General features: G+C 38.3%; 1 protein-coding gene and 1 long non-coding RNA gene across 6 annotated transcripts in view; one reads left to right on the top strand and one right to left on the bottom strand.

The window, feature by feature from the left end:
* nalcn (sodium leak channel, non-selective) overlaps positions 1-20635 on the top strand; it is an 81102-nt gene that overhangs the window by 41687 nt on the left and 18780 nt on the right. For 4 of the 5 annotated variants that reach the window (XR_013295995.1, XM_077580519.1, XM_077580517.1 and 1 more), the window contains 5 exons: positions 14389-14525; positions 16380-16521; positions 16732-16805; positions 17890-18061; positions 20454-20545. Coding sequence is in view for 4 of the 5 variants with exons in the window: in XM_077580519.1 (XP_077436645.1) it covers positions 14389-14525; positions 16380-16521; positions 16732-16805; positions 17890-18061; positions 20454-20545 (617 nt within the window). In the remaining variant the exon portion in view is untranslated. The remainder of the gene's footprint in view (positions 1-14388; positions 14526-16379; positions 16522-16731; positions 16806-17889; positions 18062-20453; positions 20546-20635) is intronic. The other variant, XM_077580518.1, reaches the window with a different exon arrangement.
* On the bottom strand, positions 16647-20631 carry LOC144060729 (uncharacterized). The gene is made up of 6 exons (XR_013295996.1): positions 20599-20631; positions 18257-18346; positions 17845-18072; positions 17620-17756; positions 17266-17353; positions 16647-16767 (listed from the first exon to the last, which is right to left on the bottom strand). It is a non-coding gene; the product is annotated as an uncharacterized LOC144060729 (long non-coding RNA).

Below are 20635 nucleotides of genomic sequence, written 5' to 3'. Positions count from 1 at the left end.
GTTGGTGTGGATTTTGGCAACCATTTGAGTTTTTCCACATGGCAGCTTCAGCTGTTTTAGCACAGTTCTGCCCAATCGCTTTTGTAACACAGGCCAATTTCATGTGAGGATGTATTTTGACAGAGTGTCAAAGCCGTGACTTAACGAGACCTAGATGACTGTCCCGTTGTTATCGTACCCACATTCAGCCGCTCGGCCACAGCCGACATGTACCGCTCAAGTCTAGCTAGCACTTTCCGTAAGAGACAACAAATTTAAGATGGCCACCATGACCTTTGTTGTCCATGCCATGATGGCCACTTCAAAATAAAAGCTTCTCAAGTAATGGTCTTGAACATTGATGTAGTCTTAGTAGTCTTTATTAGTCTTTTATTCTGAAGTTGACCATAGGAATCAACCATTGCAGCTGCTAACTTGATTTTTCCAAGGGCTGCTCTGCTTGAAGTCATTGATGCAATTACAGACGTCCCTTGCTGCAATACATTTGGAACGCAAATGTGCACTGAGGCAATTGAATCTGGCGTATATGACTGTTTTCAGAACACATGCGCACCTGTGCACTGTTTATGTGCACCCCTGGTAATAAACCTTGAAGATGTATACCTCAATATACCACTACAGTATGAGATTAATGCACAATAGTGCATTGCTAGATTATTACTACATATAGCATGTCTATAAATGCATTTAAAATGATTCAGAGCAAGTGGTGGTAAACTACATAAACAAACACATTACTTAATTTAAGTCAATGGATTTTGGCTCTAATGACAGGGAACATTTCGTGTGGTAAATATAATTTATAAAATGGTAGCCATTGGCTGATATGTTTGGATGTTACAGGAAATCTTTCCCTAACATCTTATGTCCTCCTTCTTGCTCCATACATGCTTTGAATATTAGTTGGAAAAAAACTGTCAAACATGTCACCCTGTCTTGGATGTCATTGTACAATGCTCTCACCCGTGACGAGACCTGAAGCATACAATGCATGCGTGTGCGTATGTGTTTATCTATGTGTGCAAGTACGGCACATTGAAATGGAAATTCAAGTGTGCAGTCGAGCTTGAAGCAATAAAGCTTACGTGCACAATTATGCATGCTGCCATTGAGCCATTTATCAGGTCATTTTTCGATATTGTTTGCTAAGGCTAAAGCTAAGTGTTATTATTTTTATAGTTTTATTCTACAGCAGCAAAATATAATCTCCAATAACAGTTATTCATGATCATTATATACAGTACATCCGCCACTGCACTGTGCACAAGCTTCCTATCATCCACGCCAACCCATAGCTATATTCACAACATAAGAACTGAAGAGAAGTTTGGCTGATGCAACTTGTGATTTTCTTTTCTTTTTTTTATTTGTAAGTGTAATAGGTCAGCATCATGCTGTAAGTACATTCCTGCAACCTCAGTAGAAAGGCTATCTCTGTGAGTCATGCCCTATTAAAAATGCACACCTTGGAGGGCCAAAAAGCCTGTTTGGCTGCAGGTATTTGCAGAATCACCTCATGACTCAAGAGCTGAATGCGAAGCAAAGGTTGACTTCGTAAAAGCACCTGCAGAACAGACTGCAAGAAGTACATGCGTGTTGTAAAAGGCACTTAAACAGCTGTTGCTTTTATTTCTGTCTAAACAAGTCAGTCCTTGCCCTGTAGAGTAGCAATATGTCGCACTCCAGCCATGGCAACTCACTCCATGTTGGATTGTACCTATGCTCTCTATTTATTCTCAACATCAAGCTAGGCTTCATTTAACACAAGACAGGAAGCAAAATCCAACCATAGCTTCTACTACTTCTTCTACGCCGCTGCATTAGCAGTCGACGAGGTAGCACAAAGAAGAACGTCTTCCAGGTTAAGACAACACAAGCTCTGAATGCATCCAATCAACACCTTGTTCTGGAAGCGCTTCCATCTGTATTGCCTAACGTGGATCGCCCAGAGCCTCAAGTTTCCAGTGGTCAGTCAGTGGTGTAGCCTATGGTTTACGCGGGTATATGACGTATGCCCACTTATTTTTCAGTCAGTACTGCGTATATACATTTTTAAATCCACCCCTGATGCGCACCGTTTAGTAATATATAGGAGGATTACCCATTTTTTTATTCAAGGATGGTGAATCCATGGCCCAACCTCCTTTGCCACTAATTGGCTAGTACCCCTTGCCTTCGCTGATTAGATTAGCTAACTTTAGGCATGAGGACTGATGAGCCAATCGGCGGCAGAGTTGGTCAGTTCGTCCCGGGGAAACTAATCCTTTAAATACTGTCCTGAGCTGTGACAGTGAACCCGGCGTTTTAGCTCAACGGATGCACTTTGTGCTCATACACCGGAGACTTGCTCACAGTGTGGGTTCAATCCCTGGAGAGGGCGCCACCGGTTAAACACTAGTACATAATCAAGTTTAGTTTTGTAGTAGCTAGGCTGGTAGTTGATTCTAAAGTAAGTTAAAACACAAGAATGAGGACAAATACTTTAAGGTTCGGCCTAAAACATTATTGAGGGCTCATAGTGACTGTTTTTCGGTATTTTTGTTCATTGTTCACTAAATATTCTCTCGTCTCATGATAAATACCAGTACATTTTACGTTAATTCGGGCTTGCTTGTGTTACCAGTAATAATTGCAACCTGCTCGTAACCAAGTCATGATAATTCTATTATTGTGAGCAAGTAGAAATTACGGATTTTTCCTTACATGTCTCTGTTTGTAAAACAGGACGTTTTTCTGGACTAACTAAAAATAAAATGATGAAAATTTAGGTAGCGTATACCCACTTCTACAAGGACCACTACACCACTGGTCAGAGTGGAGCAGAGTGTGCTTAAAGTGTATTTCTGAACGCACTTTTAGGTAAAGAAATCTTCCTCTCTCGTTGCAGTCGGTTAAAAACCGAAACCAAACCTTGTTCTCTGTTGTTTGTCCATAAAGGTTATGGACAAAATCTGTAACATAGGGCAGTCTTGGTGGAGTCCAACCCTCACTGGGAATGAATCCAACTTCCTGCCAACAATGCGGACCAAACTTATTCCTCTCCACATCTCACATCCACCTCTGCGTTCCGCGTTGACGCTTGTCTCTCCTAATCTTCTGCTCCATCAGCCATCCATTCAGCCGCACCAACGTAGACTGTCCAACAGCGCAGACATCTCCAATGTTCAAAATGGGGCTGTGAAAAAAACACAAGCATGACATTCCCCCAATTAAAATCAATGCTGGTTCAAGCATGCTGCCGAAAAGGCGCCAACAGGCACCGATATTCTCCTGCGAAGTCTTATACTTCTAAGACATGTGTTTTGCCAAGTTTAAATGTGTTTTAATGTGCTGTATAGGAGGGATAAAACTAAGAACAAAAAAATATAGTCTCTTCAAATCACGTTTCTTCACATGTGGCTCTGGAGCATATCCCCTGCAATAAACGGCGCTTCAAAGTAGTTATATGTTTATGGTTACTTTTCCTAGCCTTTATGCTTCGTATGACCAAAAAGAAAAAACAAAACAAAAAACACACACATACACAAAAAGTGAGTTAATAATTTAAATGCTCACTGAGATTATTACAGTCTGTCAGAGTGTATGACCAATGTGTAGGTTAGTTGCATGACTCCTTACAGATTCTTTCTAAAATTTTGGACAAAAAAAAATGGATTGTTTGATTTGTAGGAGTTTAGAGGCTCCGGTGACCTACCTGTAGATCATTAGTAAGTCACTTAACTAACAACATCTATCATTATTTGTATTCTGACCAGAGGCCAGCTGACTAGATCCGTAAGTAGTACTGACAGCCCATTTCTCTTGATTTCAGGCATTTCTACAACTTACTTGGGTGGGGTGGGGATTGTGGCAGAGGGACTTTGGCCTCCTGGGTAGTCCCACATTATCAGCTTCCCGTGCCACTTCTAATATGACATGTTGGAAGTGAAATGGCGAGAAGCCGTGCCTGAGAGGTGCCTTCATCACTCTCACGTGTCTGCACAAATAGTGATCCATTATCATTTGGGAGGTGGGAGCAAGTTGTCTAGAACAAACATCATTTGAAACCACATTGTTGTGTGAGACTGAAAGCACACACACACATGCGCACACACGCACACTCATCAGTGTTGATTAGGATAATGCATTTAGCGTGTGAAATTAGGTTTGCTCCAAAGGTTTAATAAAAGGAAGGCAGCAGAGTGGTAGACAGACAGCAGAGGAAACCAGAAGTGACGCGCCGTCACTGCACACCCACACACTTATCAACGTCCTTAATGCTTACAGAAGAAGTGCCACTTGTATAAAATGCTGCCCAATTCAATGTGCGCTGTACTATGAGGATGCTTTTATATGCTGCAGTGACACATCTTATTTTTTCTTGTCACACTGAAGACCATAGTAATTGGCTGTTTGGCATTAGAAATGATGACGTTGGATGTTGTTGCTGTGCCTTTATCTGTATCACGGTTTGGTGGGCTTCAGTGATGGGAAAGGCTGATGTCTCTAACAAATCATTGGCACCTACATGTCCATGAGGCCAGAGGGAGGTGCAAGAGATAGGCGGAAATGTTTACCCTGTGCCAGGAAATATCCGAATTGACGGGGAATTAGGTGTTTACCTCTTAAGGTGCAGTGCTGATTATAATCATGTATGTGTGCTTGTAAGAAAATGTGTAGCAATCACCCACATCCTCAGGCCAAGTAGATAAGTCATAAGAGGAGAAAGTGTTAAAAAATACAAATCAAGCCAAAAAAAAAAAGAATTGCTAAATTGCATCTGTGTGCTTCAGCAATAACAACGGCAAGCAAACATGAATCCTGACACCTGAGTAATAGTGAGAAATGAGTGTGACTAACTGTACGAGAATAACTCTTATTGGTATATCCGTGACAGTGTATTTATTTAATTCATCTACTACTAATACATCTACTAATGTTCTTAAAATGACAAAATGTGCCAAAATGAATCAGGATGGCCACTTCATAAAACATACATGTAATGTATCCAATATAATCATGTTCATTCCTTGAGACACTGCTCAACCAGATTAAGGTACAAATCATTAGGGACCAGTATTTTAAACATAATATACCTGAGAGCTGCCTTCATCATTGAAATACCAGGATAGAAACTTCTGATCCTTTGGAAATCTGGATTAATTTAATCTGGATTATAATTTTTTAAATACTGGGCCCAGGTAATTTATTTTACTGCTCAATACATTTTATTAACTGTTGTATAATTGTCAAAATGTTAAAGTGTCAGAAGTTAACCACTGCCTTAACTCTAAAGTGATCATTGACGCAATGCAATTGTGACTCATGCTGCAAAGGCATGTGTATGTATATATATACTGTATATATTTCTATATACATATATATATATACTGTATATATATATATATATATATATATATATATATATATATAGTCTTTCCTAATGTTGACGACGGGATCTAACAAATGTATCCACACTGAATACACACGCACAAATGTTATGATTGTTAATATCTGAGTCAGAACCCATAACCGACTCCTGCTTCTGGTTTCTTGTGCGTCAGATCCACAATTGACTCACCGTCATGTTGTGTTATTTTCTGGATGGTTGTTTGTTTTATGAGGACTGCATACATGATAAGATCCGGTTTGTACTATATCCGACTACACTGCCATCTAGTGAGAAGTCTCCTCATTGTAGTAGATAGCTCTATGTAGGCATTAATTGTGGTATGATGGTCACCACATTTACACATTTATATTGCTTTGTCATGTCAATCCATAATAAAAAATAAATAAAATAAATAATAAATCTGCCGAGAGTTCCTTAGATTCTAAAGATCTAATGCAATAATCTGGCACAGTGGTAATATTTTATTGCCCAACATTACCCACCCGTGTTGTTGTCCGTGCTGTGACAGAAACATACAGTGGCGGTGTCAAATAATTTGGGCTATTCTAAAACCTAACCTTTCATCTTCCGCATATAAAGCAAACACTTTGTTAAGGTGAATTCAACCTGATCAAATGCACTATGGAGGTGATTGTGTTACCACCTGACTGTTTATTAATTAAACTAAAAGCCTGCCCTCCATTTATGGGATTTAATGGAGCGAAGGCTTATTTAGGGATTTAGCGACAGAGAAGAAAGCCTTAAGTAGACAGAGAGTGGAGCGCAGAAGAAAAGAGCGTTCCCCCTCAGAGGATTTCCGATACAATATGCTCTTATCTCTTGAATGTCACCTTCAGTTTTCAATTGGGAAGCCACCGCAGGCGTCTGAGATGCTCTAACAACATGGCAGTCATTTTTATATACAGTACATAAAAATACCATATCTCATTAGTCTTAAGGCAATTTATACTTGCATCTTAACAAACGGATTTTGTTGTAAATTATCGTCTAGGGGTTGGGGATAATAGAGTCATTGATTCTTAAGAATTTGGTCAATTGTGTAGAATTTTTTGTTGATTGTGTTGTGATACATTTCAGCAAAAATGCTGTGCACTACTTAACAGCAGAGGCGCTCTGAATTCACCCTAAAGAAGAACAACATGTCAACTATGGAAATTTGAATTACATCACCACAGACATCCACTATGGCACTGTTATTTTGCTCAACACAGCACTCATGAAAACGGAAGATCACAGCATTCAGAGGCATATTCTCTCATCCTCAATTATCCTCAATCAATTCAGAGTACAGCTGCAACTCGAGATTATTTTAATAATAAAATATGTCAATTATTTTCGGATGAAAACAAAACATTTAAAAATTTCTATCACTTTTTTTTCAAAAATAGGACATTATTTTAAATCGATAGTGCACAAACATTCACAAAATGGTTGCTGAATGAATATCCCAGAGCTCATAGAGAAATAAATTAAGATTATAATTTTCAAAAACCCCAGAAACATACAATGTCCAATAGGGATGTTACGATAACGGCAATATCTTAATATCGCAATATTAAAACTGCCACAATATTGTCGTCGTCATGTCACAATATTAAAAGCGATATATCTGTTAAAAAATGTTAAGTTGATTTCCATCTCTCCCAGAAAAGAAAAAAAGAGAAGAAAAAAAAGTGGATTTCCATTTGTGCAGTTCTAGCACCCTCTGGTGGTTAGTTTTTTAGTGCAGTTTAATTTTCATACGGCACATTTTGGCCCTTTTTTAATATTAAGTGTTAGAGATTGTATGTTGTTTATTAGAACTGGACAATATATCTATCACAATATTGGCCCATGCAATATGCATATCGCAAAAACATGCAATAAGTGTCATATGGAATTGTATGCTTTTATCTGAATTTGACCAGTGAGATGCAAAATTAAATATGCATTACCAACCAATAGTTGAACATTATCTAGGGTAATTACAATTAAATAACTAATAATATAAAAATAAAAATGTTATTTCTTTAGGTACATGTTATATATAGCAACAATATCTATCGCAATATTCAACAACTATATCACATATTTTTCCAGTATTGTGCAGCCCTATTGTTTATGTACAAAAGCACAATATTGTGCTTTTTTTTTTTTTTTTAGTTGAGCTCTTTTTTTTTTTTTTACAATATCATGACCATTTTTAATATTGCCGTCCTCCCCACAATATTGTTTTTTCCCCACTTTTCCTGAGAGAGCTCAGTATTGTTCATTCGGTAATCTTACCAATTCGACATGTCATCATCATTGCGCTCTTTTTTTTTTCTTTTTTTTTGTATGTGCGTGAGTATGTGCATGTGCGGGTGTATGTGTGCCTGCATGTGTGTACTCATTAATTCACCTAAAACCTATTGAAAATCCCATACTGTTCACCTAAACCGAATACTTCAGAATCCAGCTAGAGTCATGAGGTTGTCAGGAGACCCGAGGAAGGATCAAAGAAAAGAAAGGAAAGTGAAATCCAGCACCGACCAGACATCACCTACTACCCACCGTGTTACCAACCAGAATCTTTCACCAACCCTAGAAACATCTAAATTCCAACAAATTAGGGAGACCTCAAGAGACCAAAGGAAAGACTGAGGAAAGGAAGGAAGGATAGATGAAGCAGAGTGAGATCCACAGACATCAGCTTCCACCGATTCAACGACCAGAGGAAGAAGCAGATTGTGTTTGAATTTCGATAGATGCTGGTGTGGTGGATCTGGCATGCATGAAAACCTCCACCAAAGAGGGGAGCCGGCGACCCTGGCCAGGACACAGCAAGCACAACCCCCGGGCCCCGCAGGGGCCACCTGCCGGAGAGCAAGCCCAGGAGCCAGGAGCGCCCCCCACCCCAACACGGCCCACGCCCCAAGTCCAACGCAGCAGAACGGGGCACGGCAGGCCCGCCAGGCACCCCACCTCCCCACAATATTGTGATCATTATCGTATCGTGAGGTTCATATTGTGATAATATCATATCGCAATGTTTGGATATCGCTACATCCCTAATGTTCAATAGTTTTACAATTGACTATGGACCAACACACACACACCCTCAAACACATCATTCAAATGCATACCATACGATATCTGCCAAATATATTATGTACTTTTTCCTTATTAAAGTGCAAAAATGGCAACAACAAAAAAAATTAAGAGGAGCTCTTACAACAATAAATACATGATGAATAATATTTTTTGTAAAATTTAAAAAAAAAAAAATCCTTCCCTGTCAAATGTAATCTGCTACAAAAAATGCACATCACCAGTGGTTGCATTCTGAAGGGCTGTACATTAGATGCAGATTGTTTTCTGTTCTCTATCGTTCAAGGAGATAATTACATAACACCAACATTTAGCCAAAACCTATTTTATAAGTACCTGTATTTAAAAGAAACATGAGTTTTGTAAATCTTTAGCATAAATGTTTATTGGTAGATTCTGATTAGACATTTTCTAGTAAATACATTTAGCATCAAAGTATTTGTGCTTTCAGTTTGTTAGCATTTTCCTATACTAGAACAGTGGTCACAATGGCTGTTTCTGGAAGTTAAGTCGCAAATATCGGGTGTCTAGCTTTAGCCCTGTCAGCAAGTCCACTTTTTCTTTCATCATTTTGTATTTACCACCAGTGGCTTTGAAATAAATTACACTTCACAACTTTAAGGTGGAGCACAGGAGACATAAAATGAAAGGTATGGAGAGAGAGATTTTTTTCTCTATTCAATACAAATGCACTGACAGTAATCTCAGGATGTTTCTTTTTCTTTTTTTTTCATTTTTGCAACATTATTGTTACTCTGCATGCATGCAAAAGACCAACAATAACGAGCCACACCTCTGATGGCAAAGGCACAGACTTAAACATAATATACATAATACTAGTACAATGTTGTTTTGACTCTTGAAGGTAGCTATTATAGTTTTATGGGCTGCATGTTTCTACAGCGGCTCCACAGCACGCCTCATTAGCCAACTAATGAGAGAAGGAGAGGGTGACCCTGCTCACTCACTCTCAGCTCGCCTTCCCCCTGGGTACTGCAGCTGGATGGGCCCAGAGGCATGGGGGACCCAGCCCAAATGTCTCGAGATAGGTTATTATCTATGACATGGTATACATATTAATGTTAGCCATGATCATAGACAGAGCTGTCAGGGTAAATGCAGATTTATGCGCAGAACTTTTAATGTTCTGAATAGCATAAGGTAATGCTGACTGTATGCTAAGAATTAACTAGGAAATTATTCTAAATTCCACAAAGTAGTTCAATTGGCTCAGTTCGGTCCTCATTTTTTTCTTTTAAAAGTAAGTGTACCTCCGGAGTAGCATTCCAAGGTATTGATGAGGAAACAGAGCATATATTATAAAGTTTGATAAATACCTGGTGTTCCCTTTTTTGTATCTAGTCTTTTATTTGCCAATATAATTTGGCTCATTAATTTTCATGGTGGATGTGACATCAACACGTTGACAGGCCTAATAAGTAAGACGACAGATTGCTTGCCTATAGATGTAAATCTGTAATTCAGACTTGATAACTATCTATATATCTATATATATATATATATATATATATATATATATATATATATATATATATATATATATATATATATATATATATATATATATGTATATGTGTATATATATATGTATATGTACCTTTCACTCAAAATCAGCTGGGATAGGCCCCAGCTTACCTACAACGCTGATGATAAGTACAGTATGTGTACATAAAGAATGGGTGGATTCTTTATTAAATACAGTGTGTGTTGTTTCTTTTGTCAGAAATCCTACCATTTGTGTGAAAATATGTGATTCTAGTAGTTTCAGTTTCTCTGGTTTTTGTTTGTCTAACCTATTGTTCGCAAGGGTTGGTTTCACCAAAATAATTTATATTTTATGCACCGTAGCAAAAGCTCTGGCTGAACTGGTCTAATGTTAATGGTCCACATTATTCTTTCTTTTAGCCTTGGTCAGAAAAGTAGTGGCATTCCTAAGAGGCTTAGCTTCCTTAGCTTAGCCGAGCCTGAAAATGACTTGAATGGAAGAAGAAGCAGTGGCGGGTTCACCTGAGCGACTCCTCGAGGAAAAACACATTAGTCTTGGCTCCATTGTTACATTATACCTCATTCATTCACTGTCACACACTCGAGAATTACATACACTTGAGACAAATAACACAAATATACACACAGCTAGTATTCCAAATACTTAAAATAATCTGTGCTGAAAGTAATACGTTTTCCACTTTGTTCTTATTTATGTGCGTTATATTGATAATGCACACTGACCACACAGAGAGTCCAGTGTCCAGTGTGTTAGCACATACTGTTAATAGTGATCCATGGTGGCTTAATGGTGGTAGCGGGACACCAGGTAAATAACCTTGCACTGCATCAATAAATAAGCAGCTAACAAAGAAAACTATTCTGCTAAAGCTGGCAAACACTTTTCTTCTTTACAATGGACTCTGGACGTTAATTGCTGTAAGGTGAAATAGCACTTCTTCTAGAATCTAAATGGTCTCTGGTATAGTATACTGCACTGTGTTCCTACGGTGAAATTGAATGAAATCCAGCATGCCGCTTGCTTATTTTATCTCCCCTCAGTCAAATGCCCACAGTGGAAATAAACACAAGTACACAAATAATTGGCTCACATCACACTTGTGTAGTTGAATGTCTGTTCCAAACTTGGGACTCTTTTAAAGTTAGGAAGAAAGTAGCAAAAAATGGAAGGAAAGAAATTCCAAGTTGGCACATGGCACAAGAAAAAGGGTGATTGCATAGAATTGTTTGGCTTTAATGGGATGCTTCTTTGTGTCAGACCAATTGATTAGGACCTTGGGGAAGAATAGGGTCCATATTAATTCTTCATTGTTGTCCCCTGGATGTGTGCATCGCTCTCGTGTACGATGCTGCCAATTGTGCAGGCATTTTTTGGGATGAATCAGCACTTTCTGTGTTTCTTCCAGAGTATTGCAGCACCACAGAGAACTTAAGCACACCTTTATTTTCAATCCCATAAAGTTGAAATGAATGTTTATGCTTTAAGAGAAACTAGGAGGTGCATGATCATCAATTATTCGATTAATTGTCCATTAAGATTTGTGTCAAGTTTGTGCAATTTATTGTGGACTTAACTCAGGCGGAGGCACTGTTGATTCAGTGTTAACTAAAAGGCAAACTTGTTTTTTTTCCAGATGTTACACAGCTATTGTTAAAACATCATACACCATCATACATTTTCGCCAAGTTCATCAAGTCCAGACTTGCATCCCAGAAGCAGTCCACAGATCAGCCCTCTTTATCCAAAGCCTTCGCTTGCAGATTTAACGGCCCTTAAATCCACAAGCGAAGATATACCTTCAATAAAAGACGATTCAATATGTATCTCGATATATTTCAATGACTCAATTAGGGTCTTCAATCGTTAATCGTCATTTCCCGTCAACGACGATGCCAACCTTTCGACTAGTACACAATGATGCAAACCTTCGGAGAAATACACGGAATGAGCATTGACTGAAGCAAGTTTACGCGTGTTGTTTGGGGTGAGTTCAGACGATCCCTCGCATTCCGTGTATTTTTGTGAGCCTTCACGTCATAAAGCATCTACAGAATATGCGGAAGCACGTGGCGAAAGGTGGGCATCGTCATCAATGGGAATTGACAATTAACGGAAGTACCCAGCTCTGTTATTTATTTATTATGCAATTTCCATCTGTCAGCTTCTGTATTTGCCTATTTGTTTATGTCCAGAACAGAACATAGAAAGATTTGGTGAGCGAGCATACGCTGGCACATAATCCTTCCATTTCTCCACCACCCAATCAACACTGAGAACTGTACAGTATATGTGAATACGACAGTTAATGGGAAAAAAAATGCCAAGAATGTAACGGCTGTAACTGTTGCCACGCTGCACAGTCATACGACCATCATAAAGGGACATTTACTTTCACGCACAGGCGAAAGGGACTGCAAAACATTAACCAAGCTCAGCTAATTTACCACACAGCGAGTGGCCTGCTCTGAATGATAAGCTGCCGTTCGGCATTGCTTTAAATGCAGTGAGCTGGCGGTCCTAATCGGCAATGCATCAAAGGTTATCTGCAGGCACCCACACAGAGACTACCTGCCAAGGATTTTCAATCAGCCTCCCCCATATGTAATTAAATGGAAATAATTGCTTTCATTTCCCTTTTGTCATTTTATTTTGTCAACCCTTTGCCACAATGCACATTGTTCTGTTGCTGCCTGTTTTGCCTTCTTCATTTTCTCTACCAACCACGCCAAAGTAATCTTTGTTTTCTTTCTTTTGTTGGCTTCTTCCATTATGTTCTCAAAGTAAGTCATATCTCAAGCTAAAAGCGTGCCTTTATGTGCGTGTGCTGTGTTGAAGGTAAGCGTGTTGCTGCCATCATCAGGCAGAAACTTAAAGCTGCACGCTGCTTTCTGTTGGTTTTCCCCTATTAGTAGAATGGGCAAGATGCAAGCCTCAAAATCCTAAATTGTCCCCAAACCCAAGTGTTGTTTTTGTTCCTTTGTGTCAGTTTGAAATAATCCTCTTATCTTTAGCTGTTAATAATCACCATGCAGTTGCCATGCAACTATGTTAAATATCATCAGCCTCTTAGCCTAAGTCATATTTTTACAAAAAAATTACAAATAGTTTTCCTTCAACATCTCCTGTGGATGATGGCCGCATCTGCTAAAATCGGCTACATCCTTATTTAAACAGATTGTTCAATTATACCCCTGAAATGAAAGTATTAATACATATAATATAATGTTGTTCAGTATTTTGTGTTTTCTGAAAAAAATGACTTAGGCAATTGTTTTAGGAGGCTGACGATATAAAGTTTCTCTGATGTTGGGGGGACACCACGATAATTAATTAATTAACTGTCAAACCTCAGCCAAATAATGTTTTATAACCAATACAATTCTGCTTAAAAAAATAATCTCTCAATGGAAAAAAGAAATACTACAAAAACACGAATTATGTTGGTAGGTGTGCGCACCCTGAATCCAAAATGTGAAAAAAGGAACATGTAGCTTCATTTTTCGGCCACAGGTGGCAGTAGCGATTCAAAATTTAATTTTCTATGTTCAGTAACCTTAGGTAAGCAAATTAAATGAATAAATAAAAATAAATTTTCAATGGCACTGCCAGAGACAGAAAATTGTGGGGTGACCTGAGGGGGTTGTGCACAAGATCCCAAATACTGAATGCTATTAAAGCAGAAGTTGAATTATTTTTTAATTTTCTTTTTAACATATATTTATTTCACAATAAATAATTGGCACAAATTTTGGTGGGTCCCCCTTTAACTCATTCACTCCCAGCAATTTTCACTGAAGCAATCCCGTTCGCTCCCGGCTGTTTTACTGGATTTTGACTGATTTTGCAAGGCCCACAGAATATTGTGTTCTATTGCTATAAAAACACAGAACCTACCAAAAGAAAGATTAAAGTCTCTTCTTTCATCAGGAAAAAAAATAAGTATATTTCTATCTGTTTCCATTTTGCAGCAATTAGCATTAGAATATAGCTGAGTTTCATCATTTTTCACAAATTTGTATAGAACTCTGTAAATTTGCTTTTTTCAACATGGTCCTGGTTGATCACTTTTGCTCTGCTGCCACCTGCTGGCCTTTTTTTGTACTAACTACCATTGCTTCAAGCATTCTCCTTAGTTCAGAGGCTGCATCAAAGCCTTTCTGTCTGCTCTAGCATATTAAAAAAACATTTAACAAAAAGGTATAATTACGTCTATGGGACACTTAAAACATTTGAAATAGAACATATTTATACGTTTCTGGGAGCAAATGAGTTAATATTAATCATGGTGTCATATTTTCACGTCAGAAAAAGCTGATATTTTAACACGTTTACTTTCTGTATCAATGTTTTTGTTCCATACATGAACTCTCTGCTCTCCTGGCTCTTCCACTTTGTTTAGCTTAAGCAAAGTGAGGCAAATGCCGATACCAAAGAGAAGCTACCTCTCCGACTCAGGATCTTTGAAAAGTTCCCCAACAGACCTCAGATGGTGAAAATCTCCAAACTGCCGTCGGACTTCACCGTGCCCAGAATCAGGTACACTGTCCCAGTGCCTTTGTTTAAATTGCAGCTAAAGCAAGCTTAAAAGACATTATGGTTGTTTTGGAGTAAGGTGCTCACTCAGTAATGTATCCCAAAAGGGAAAAAAATGAAAATGGTACCTTTTTTTTTTTAAAGCAGAACCACTTCATACATAATCAGCTTTCTAATCAATTTCATCATTAGTAATAGTTATCAGTGCACAGCTGGAACCGTCACTCCCCAGAATTGCTCCCTGAACGCCGCTGTTGCAAATTGTATTGTAAAGACCGATCTATAAACTGCTACTTTGAGCACCACAAACCCCGTTTCACCCCTTAGGCCTTGGTTGTGTGCCTTCATGAGAACAAAAGGGTGTCCCATTTTTTTTTAGACGGCTTGGCCTCACATCAGGAAGCAGTGGCAGCTCCGAGATGTACTGTACTGTAGCCCACCGTGACCTAGCGAGTTGCAGCCTGATATTTGTTTTTATAAAAGCAGCGGTCTCCAAACTTTTTTGTCTCAGTTTTTATGAGAAGACAAATTTTGAAAGGTCAGCATTATGGAAACAAGCAAAGACAGATGATAGCAATTACCCCTCACTGTTTGCTACATTAGCTTCAACGAGCCCTGTCATATGCCGCATTCCAAGAAGTGTTACAACAGTAACGACACAAACATGATGACTAAAATATTAGTTAGTACAGGGGTCTCAAACTCAACTTGCCTTGGGCACTGATACGACAAAAAAAAGGTGAGATCCACACTAGTATTAAACTTTGATGTCAAGTAAGAGGCTGCAAAATATTGTCCTGCAGGCCACAAATGGCCCTCGAGTTTGATTGACACATAGTTGTTGTTGTCTTAATAGTCTGGCTTCACTTTGTGCTTAATAGGGCTTTATTGTCTGGCTTCACTTTGTATCACAGCCCTTGCTCCACTGACACATTTCACTGCCACTTGTATGACTGTATTAAGACTAGTGACGATTAATCTACGTAACCTTGATCCATGACCTCTGCAGTCATGCGTGCGCCAGTCATCACAGACACACAGAAAAACTTTAATGTCTTCATTCCCTTGACATAAGTATTTCATACAAAATAAATGCTTTTTGCTTTGTAAAAAATAAAAGCACAAACAACCACAGGCAATATTTAGAAAAACCGGAGCTACCCAAATGGCTGTATGAGTAGGGCGACCACATTTTCAAGATTTTCTCTGAAAATCAAAAATATACAATAAATTCTCACCAGAAGCTATAACAAATTTAGTCGCTAGTCAATTTGGTGACCGTGGTAGTGTTAAACAATACAAAGCTCACCTTGCATTGGGTCTGACCTGCGACTGCAGCATTAGGCTAGTAGAACTCATTTCCCATGATTCTTAGACACAAAAGCAGGAAGTGAGTTCTAGTTCAAGTATAACAAAACATGCCTGTTAGCGATTAGATGGAGATGATAATGTGAATGTGAAAGTAAATATGAAGCAATAATAATAATATCAAACTGAACAAACAAAAGCAAAGTTAATATAAGCAATAGTTGATATCAAACGCTGGGGTGGGAATATGGCAGTAGTTGTTAATCTCAAGAAAATGAAGGTAATTAAAAGTTTAAAAAATCCTTCTGTTTAAATATCTTTCTGTGTGACCAGAACGTGCACACCTGCGACCTATAGAAAAGTGCAGCCTTCATATCACAACATAATGCACTGTATGTTTTCTTTTGCAGTTTTTTTTTTTGTGTGGAATGTGTCTTATATTGTGGTGCATGCAATAGTCTGGAAATTATGACATGTTAGATGACTTGCCACCATTAGGGTGTATATATGTTCATTATCGTCATTTTTACTTTGTGCCACGTCCTTAAGGGAGAGCTTCATGAAGCAGTTCATCGACAGGCAGCAACAGGATCCCAGCTGTTTGTTCCGCAGACTCCCCTCGGCCTCGTCATCCTCCTGTGACCACTCTAAACGCTCGGCCATTGAAGACAACAAGTATATCGACCAAAAGGTGCAAGTTCATGTTATCTCCCTCATCCACATAGAAATGTGGGCATGAGGGTGATAACTTCTTCCCTTTCACACTATATACTGTACCTTTACAACTACACTTTGGTGATAAAAATGACAATAGTAGAAAAAGAACTATGATGCTTTATTTGTCCGAAGACTACATTCATCACTTGCTCCAACTTAATTGACTTGTTGTTTGCTCTCTTAGCTTCGCAGGTCAATATTTAGCATCCAGGCTCGAAACCTGTTGGAAAAAGAGACAACAATCAATAAAATATTACGGTAAGACGCATTAACATAGTCACTGTGAGCATGGAAGTGAACTTAGTTGGTCTTAAGGGCCCAATTTAATGCAAATGAGCCAGGGCTCACATCCTAAATACTGTTGGGCCAGTGGGGAGTCTGGTTTGTCTGCCCAAGGGCTGGAGCCGCAACGTTACAACTAGAAGAGGCTTTGCAGAATGTCATCTTGCTGGCAAGTATATGTGTTAAAACAGGCTGGATCGCACTAGTGAGTGTGTGTGTGTAATGGTGTGCGGGATCCATGTTGGTCAGTCATAATGGATTTGAAGATATGATCGACATTTGCAGTTAAAGTGGGTGTAAATGATGACATAAAATCCATTGAAACACTGTTTAGTTGGTGACTGCTTCTGTTTCATGCTTTTGCTCACACACACATGCACCACACTCAGGCCCATTCAGACTGTGTCACAGTTGTGAAATAAATAACATAATTTACTGTTTGGCATTGCAGAGCTGGCACCGGGTGTACATTAGCCCGCTGGCACCATGTCCAATCTGTCTGGCCCTCCCTACTTCTCCTCCTCCTGAAATATAGACACTATATTAGCAGTCATAGCACGTTGTGTGTTTTTTGCATCACATCAGCATCAATAGTTGAGCACATGTACGGACGCGTAATAGGAGTCATTTCTGGATTGAAGAGCTAACACTGTGGATGCCCTCTGGAAGCACCACTCTAATGATCACTTTGAACATCATTACTTCATTATGCCTTCATTTCCTCACAGAGTGGTGTATTTATTTGAAATAAAATGGCGAGACACCAAACTACATTACCTAACCGATGTACCTTTTAGTGGTGGAGTAATAAACCTCATCTTCAACAAATAGTTTGATTAATCATCAATCTTCCCAAATCTGGTCATGAAAGATGTTTGTGTTCCTATGTGTTGCAAGGCAGACTTTCTCCAGCACCAGAAACCCCGACTGCAAAAAAAACAAAACACTGAGTGCTTACTGCCACACGGGGACAAACTTGTTAAAACAGACAGCAGAAACGAATGATAATAATTACATGAGTTGATTTTTAAACAATGTGCCTTTCTCATCTCTGATGCAGGGCTTGTACAAGACAGCGGATGCTAAGCGGGTCATTGGAAGGGCAGCCGGCTAAGGAACGTTCCATCCTTAGCGTGCAACATCACATACGCCAAGAGCGCAGGTCTTTGCGACACGGCTCCACCAGTCAGAGGATCAGCCGAGGGAAGTCGCTGGAGACCCTCACCCAGGACGTGAGTATTAGCTTTGTTGAAAGAGCAATTAGCCAAGTGTTACGCACATCCAGTCACAGGGGCATCTGACTCATAACCATTTTTTTTCTTTTTCGTTTATTCGCACATAGACAAAAAGACAATATAAAAACAGTTGTAACATTGAAGTGTGCAGGAGAGATCGGGAAACCCATATCTGGTTTATAAAACTGTCACCTGTTTCCTCACTGACAGCATCAGACCATCTGCTGGATCGAGGTGGGGTTGTTGGTGCCGTGTTCCTCGATCTCAAAAAGGCCTTTGACACTGTCAATAATAAAATCTTGCTGTCAAAACTTTGCTGTTTAAATTTTTCCCCAAATGCAATTAATTGGATTGAGTCTTATCTCTCTGGCTGTTCCCAACATGTCAGAGTCCAGTCATGTAGATCAGAAGCCCTTAATCTCTCCACCGGTATTCCCCAAGGCTCAATTTTAGGGCCCTTGTTGTTCTCACTTTATATAAATGACCTTCCATTCGTCTGTGCTGATGTAGCTGTTCAAGTGTATGCTGATGACACTGTTGTTACTTCTGAGTGGAATCTCACTCGTTAATATCAGAAATCTAAACACATATGTTACATTTAAGCTCAAACTAAAAAAAAAAAAAAATTAATGATCAGAGATGTCAACACTAATGCTTTCTGTATTTGTTTATCCCTTTATGGTTTTAATGTACATTTTAGTAAATGTATTGCTTTTATTATGAAAATGTAATTTTAACTTACTAGTATTTTTGTGAATGTATTGTTATTGTTGTACATTTATTTTTTTGTTTTACTACGGTGACATTTACGATCTGTCCCGGAACTGCAGACGAAAAATAGCCTTTTGGCTAATTCTGGCATATTTACAGAAATGTTTATTATTATGCACTGTCCTTGATACAAATCAATCAATAAATCAAAAAGATCTCACCTCATACATAATATTCATATTCAGTATACATATTAAATACAGAAACAAAAATACAACAGTTGATATCAAATACACTTAATAAACCTAGAGCATTAAAAAAAAGTTATTTATAAGAATTCCAATTAAAAAAAAACTACAATGTATCTATTACCGCAACTCTGGTATTACGCCAATGTGCATTATGGTTTAGTGACTTTCGCTTAGTAAACATGAGTCTAATTTTCAAGTTATTTAATGACATTGACTGAGTGGATATTTGGATATACTGTATTTATTCCATATTTGGGCCCCCTATAACTTATTGAAAACTGACAAGTACGGCACAATGGAAGATATAAGTGATTTGCATTGCATTGAGATTCTGAATGTCTAAGAAAGAAAGGTATCTGTGTAGACTGAACCCGGATTGTTTAGATAAGCATACAGAGTCTATATTCATTTATGTAAAAAAATTTTTGGGGAGATTTAACTGTTTAAAGAGAGGTGTGGAATGAGCTACAGAATAACTATAATTAGCGATCCTGCAGAATCTCTTTTGCAGGATAAAAAGTTTTTGAAGGTGAGAAGGATATGTACTTCCCTATACAATATTGCAATATACAAGATAAGGATATATTTTATTATCATAGAGAAATTTATGGCAATGCTGATTAATTATACTTAAAATAATACCAATAGACTTGGGTATTTTATTACTAATTAGGTGAATATGGCTTTTCCAACTTAAACACTCGTCAATCATGACTCTAAGAAAGTTTGTTTGAAATTGGTTATTTCCTATAGAGAGACCAAAGTTAAGTTTTGGGTATTTGTTTTTGTTTTTATTTGATTATAATAAAATTAGATTTATTCAAATTGAGGGATAATTTGTTCAATATGAACCATTTCAAGATATTATGTAGGTCAACATTTGTACTTTGTACTTTGTATTTGTATCATCTGCAAATAGTGTAGGAAACAAATCATTAATATAAATAAGAAATAGTAGTGGTCCAAGGATAGAGCCTTGAGGTACTCCACATTAACTGTCGAACAAGGGAGGGAAAAAACTATATCAAATTGTAAAACACAGCACAAAAATACTGCTTATACTTTATACTTTTACTGTCATGTGTATGTGTTGAAAGGACCCCCTCAAAAATGAGATGATGCGTCTCAAGGGGATATCCTTTAAAGCAATTTAATTAAATTTAAATTATGATCTCACGAGACATGAATATGAGATCTAGCCAGTCGGCGACTGGGATGAGAAGCTTAAATAGCAGTCTACAACTTTACTCACTGCTCCTTCTTGTCAAGACGTCAGATGTCACAGATCCAAATCAAAGTCTTTTCTTCACAAGAAGCTTGTCAAACTCCACCTTTTGCTAGCTTTAAGGTCTTTAATCATCAAAATATCACTGTTTATGTATGTAATAAAACATGTCAATAAGTAAGCCTGTCTTTACTTTCAAAAGCATTCAAGCACTGTCCGCTATCGTAACGCCCAAAGAGAGGACAGCGAGATCAAGATGATCCAGGAAAAGAAAGAACAAGCAGAAATGAAGCGGTAGTCACACATGTCCAATTTCAAAACATCATAGGCAACAGCTACTGTTTTACCTTGCTGTGCCACTAATGTGCCACTGTTTGTCTTCTC

Source organism: Vanacampus margaritifer, chromosome 11, assembly GCF_051991255.1.
Source record: "Vanacampus margaritifer isolate UIUO_Vmar chromosome 11, RoL_Vmar_1.0, whole genome shotgun sequence".
NCBI classification, from domain to species: Eukaryota; Metazoa; Chordata; class Actinopteri; order Syngnathiformes; family Syngnathidae; genus Vanacampus; species Vanacampus margaritifer.
This window is presented reverse-complemented; position numbering and strand designations above follow the sequence as displayed.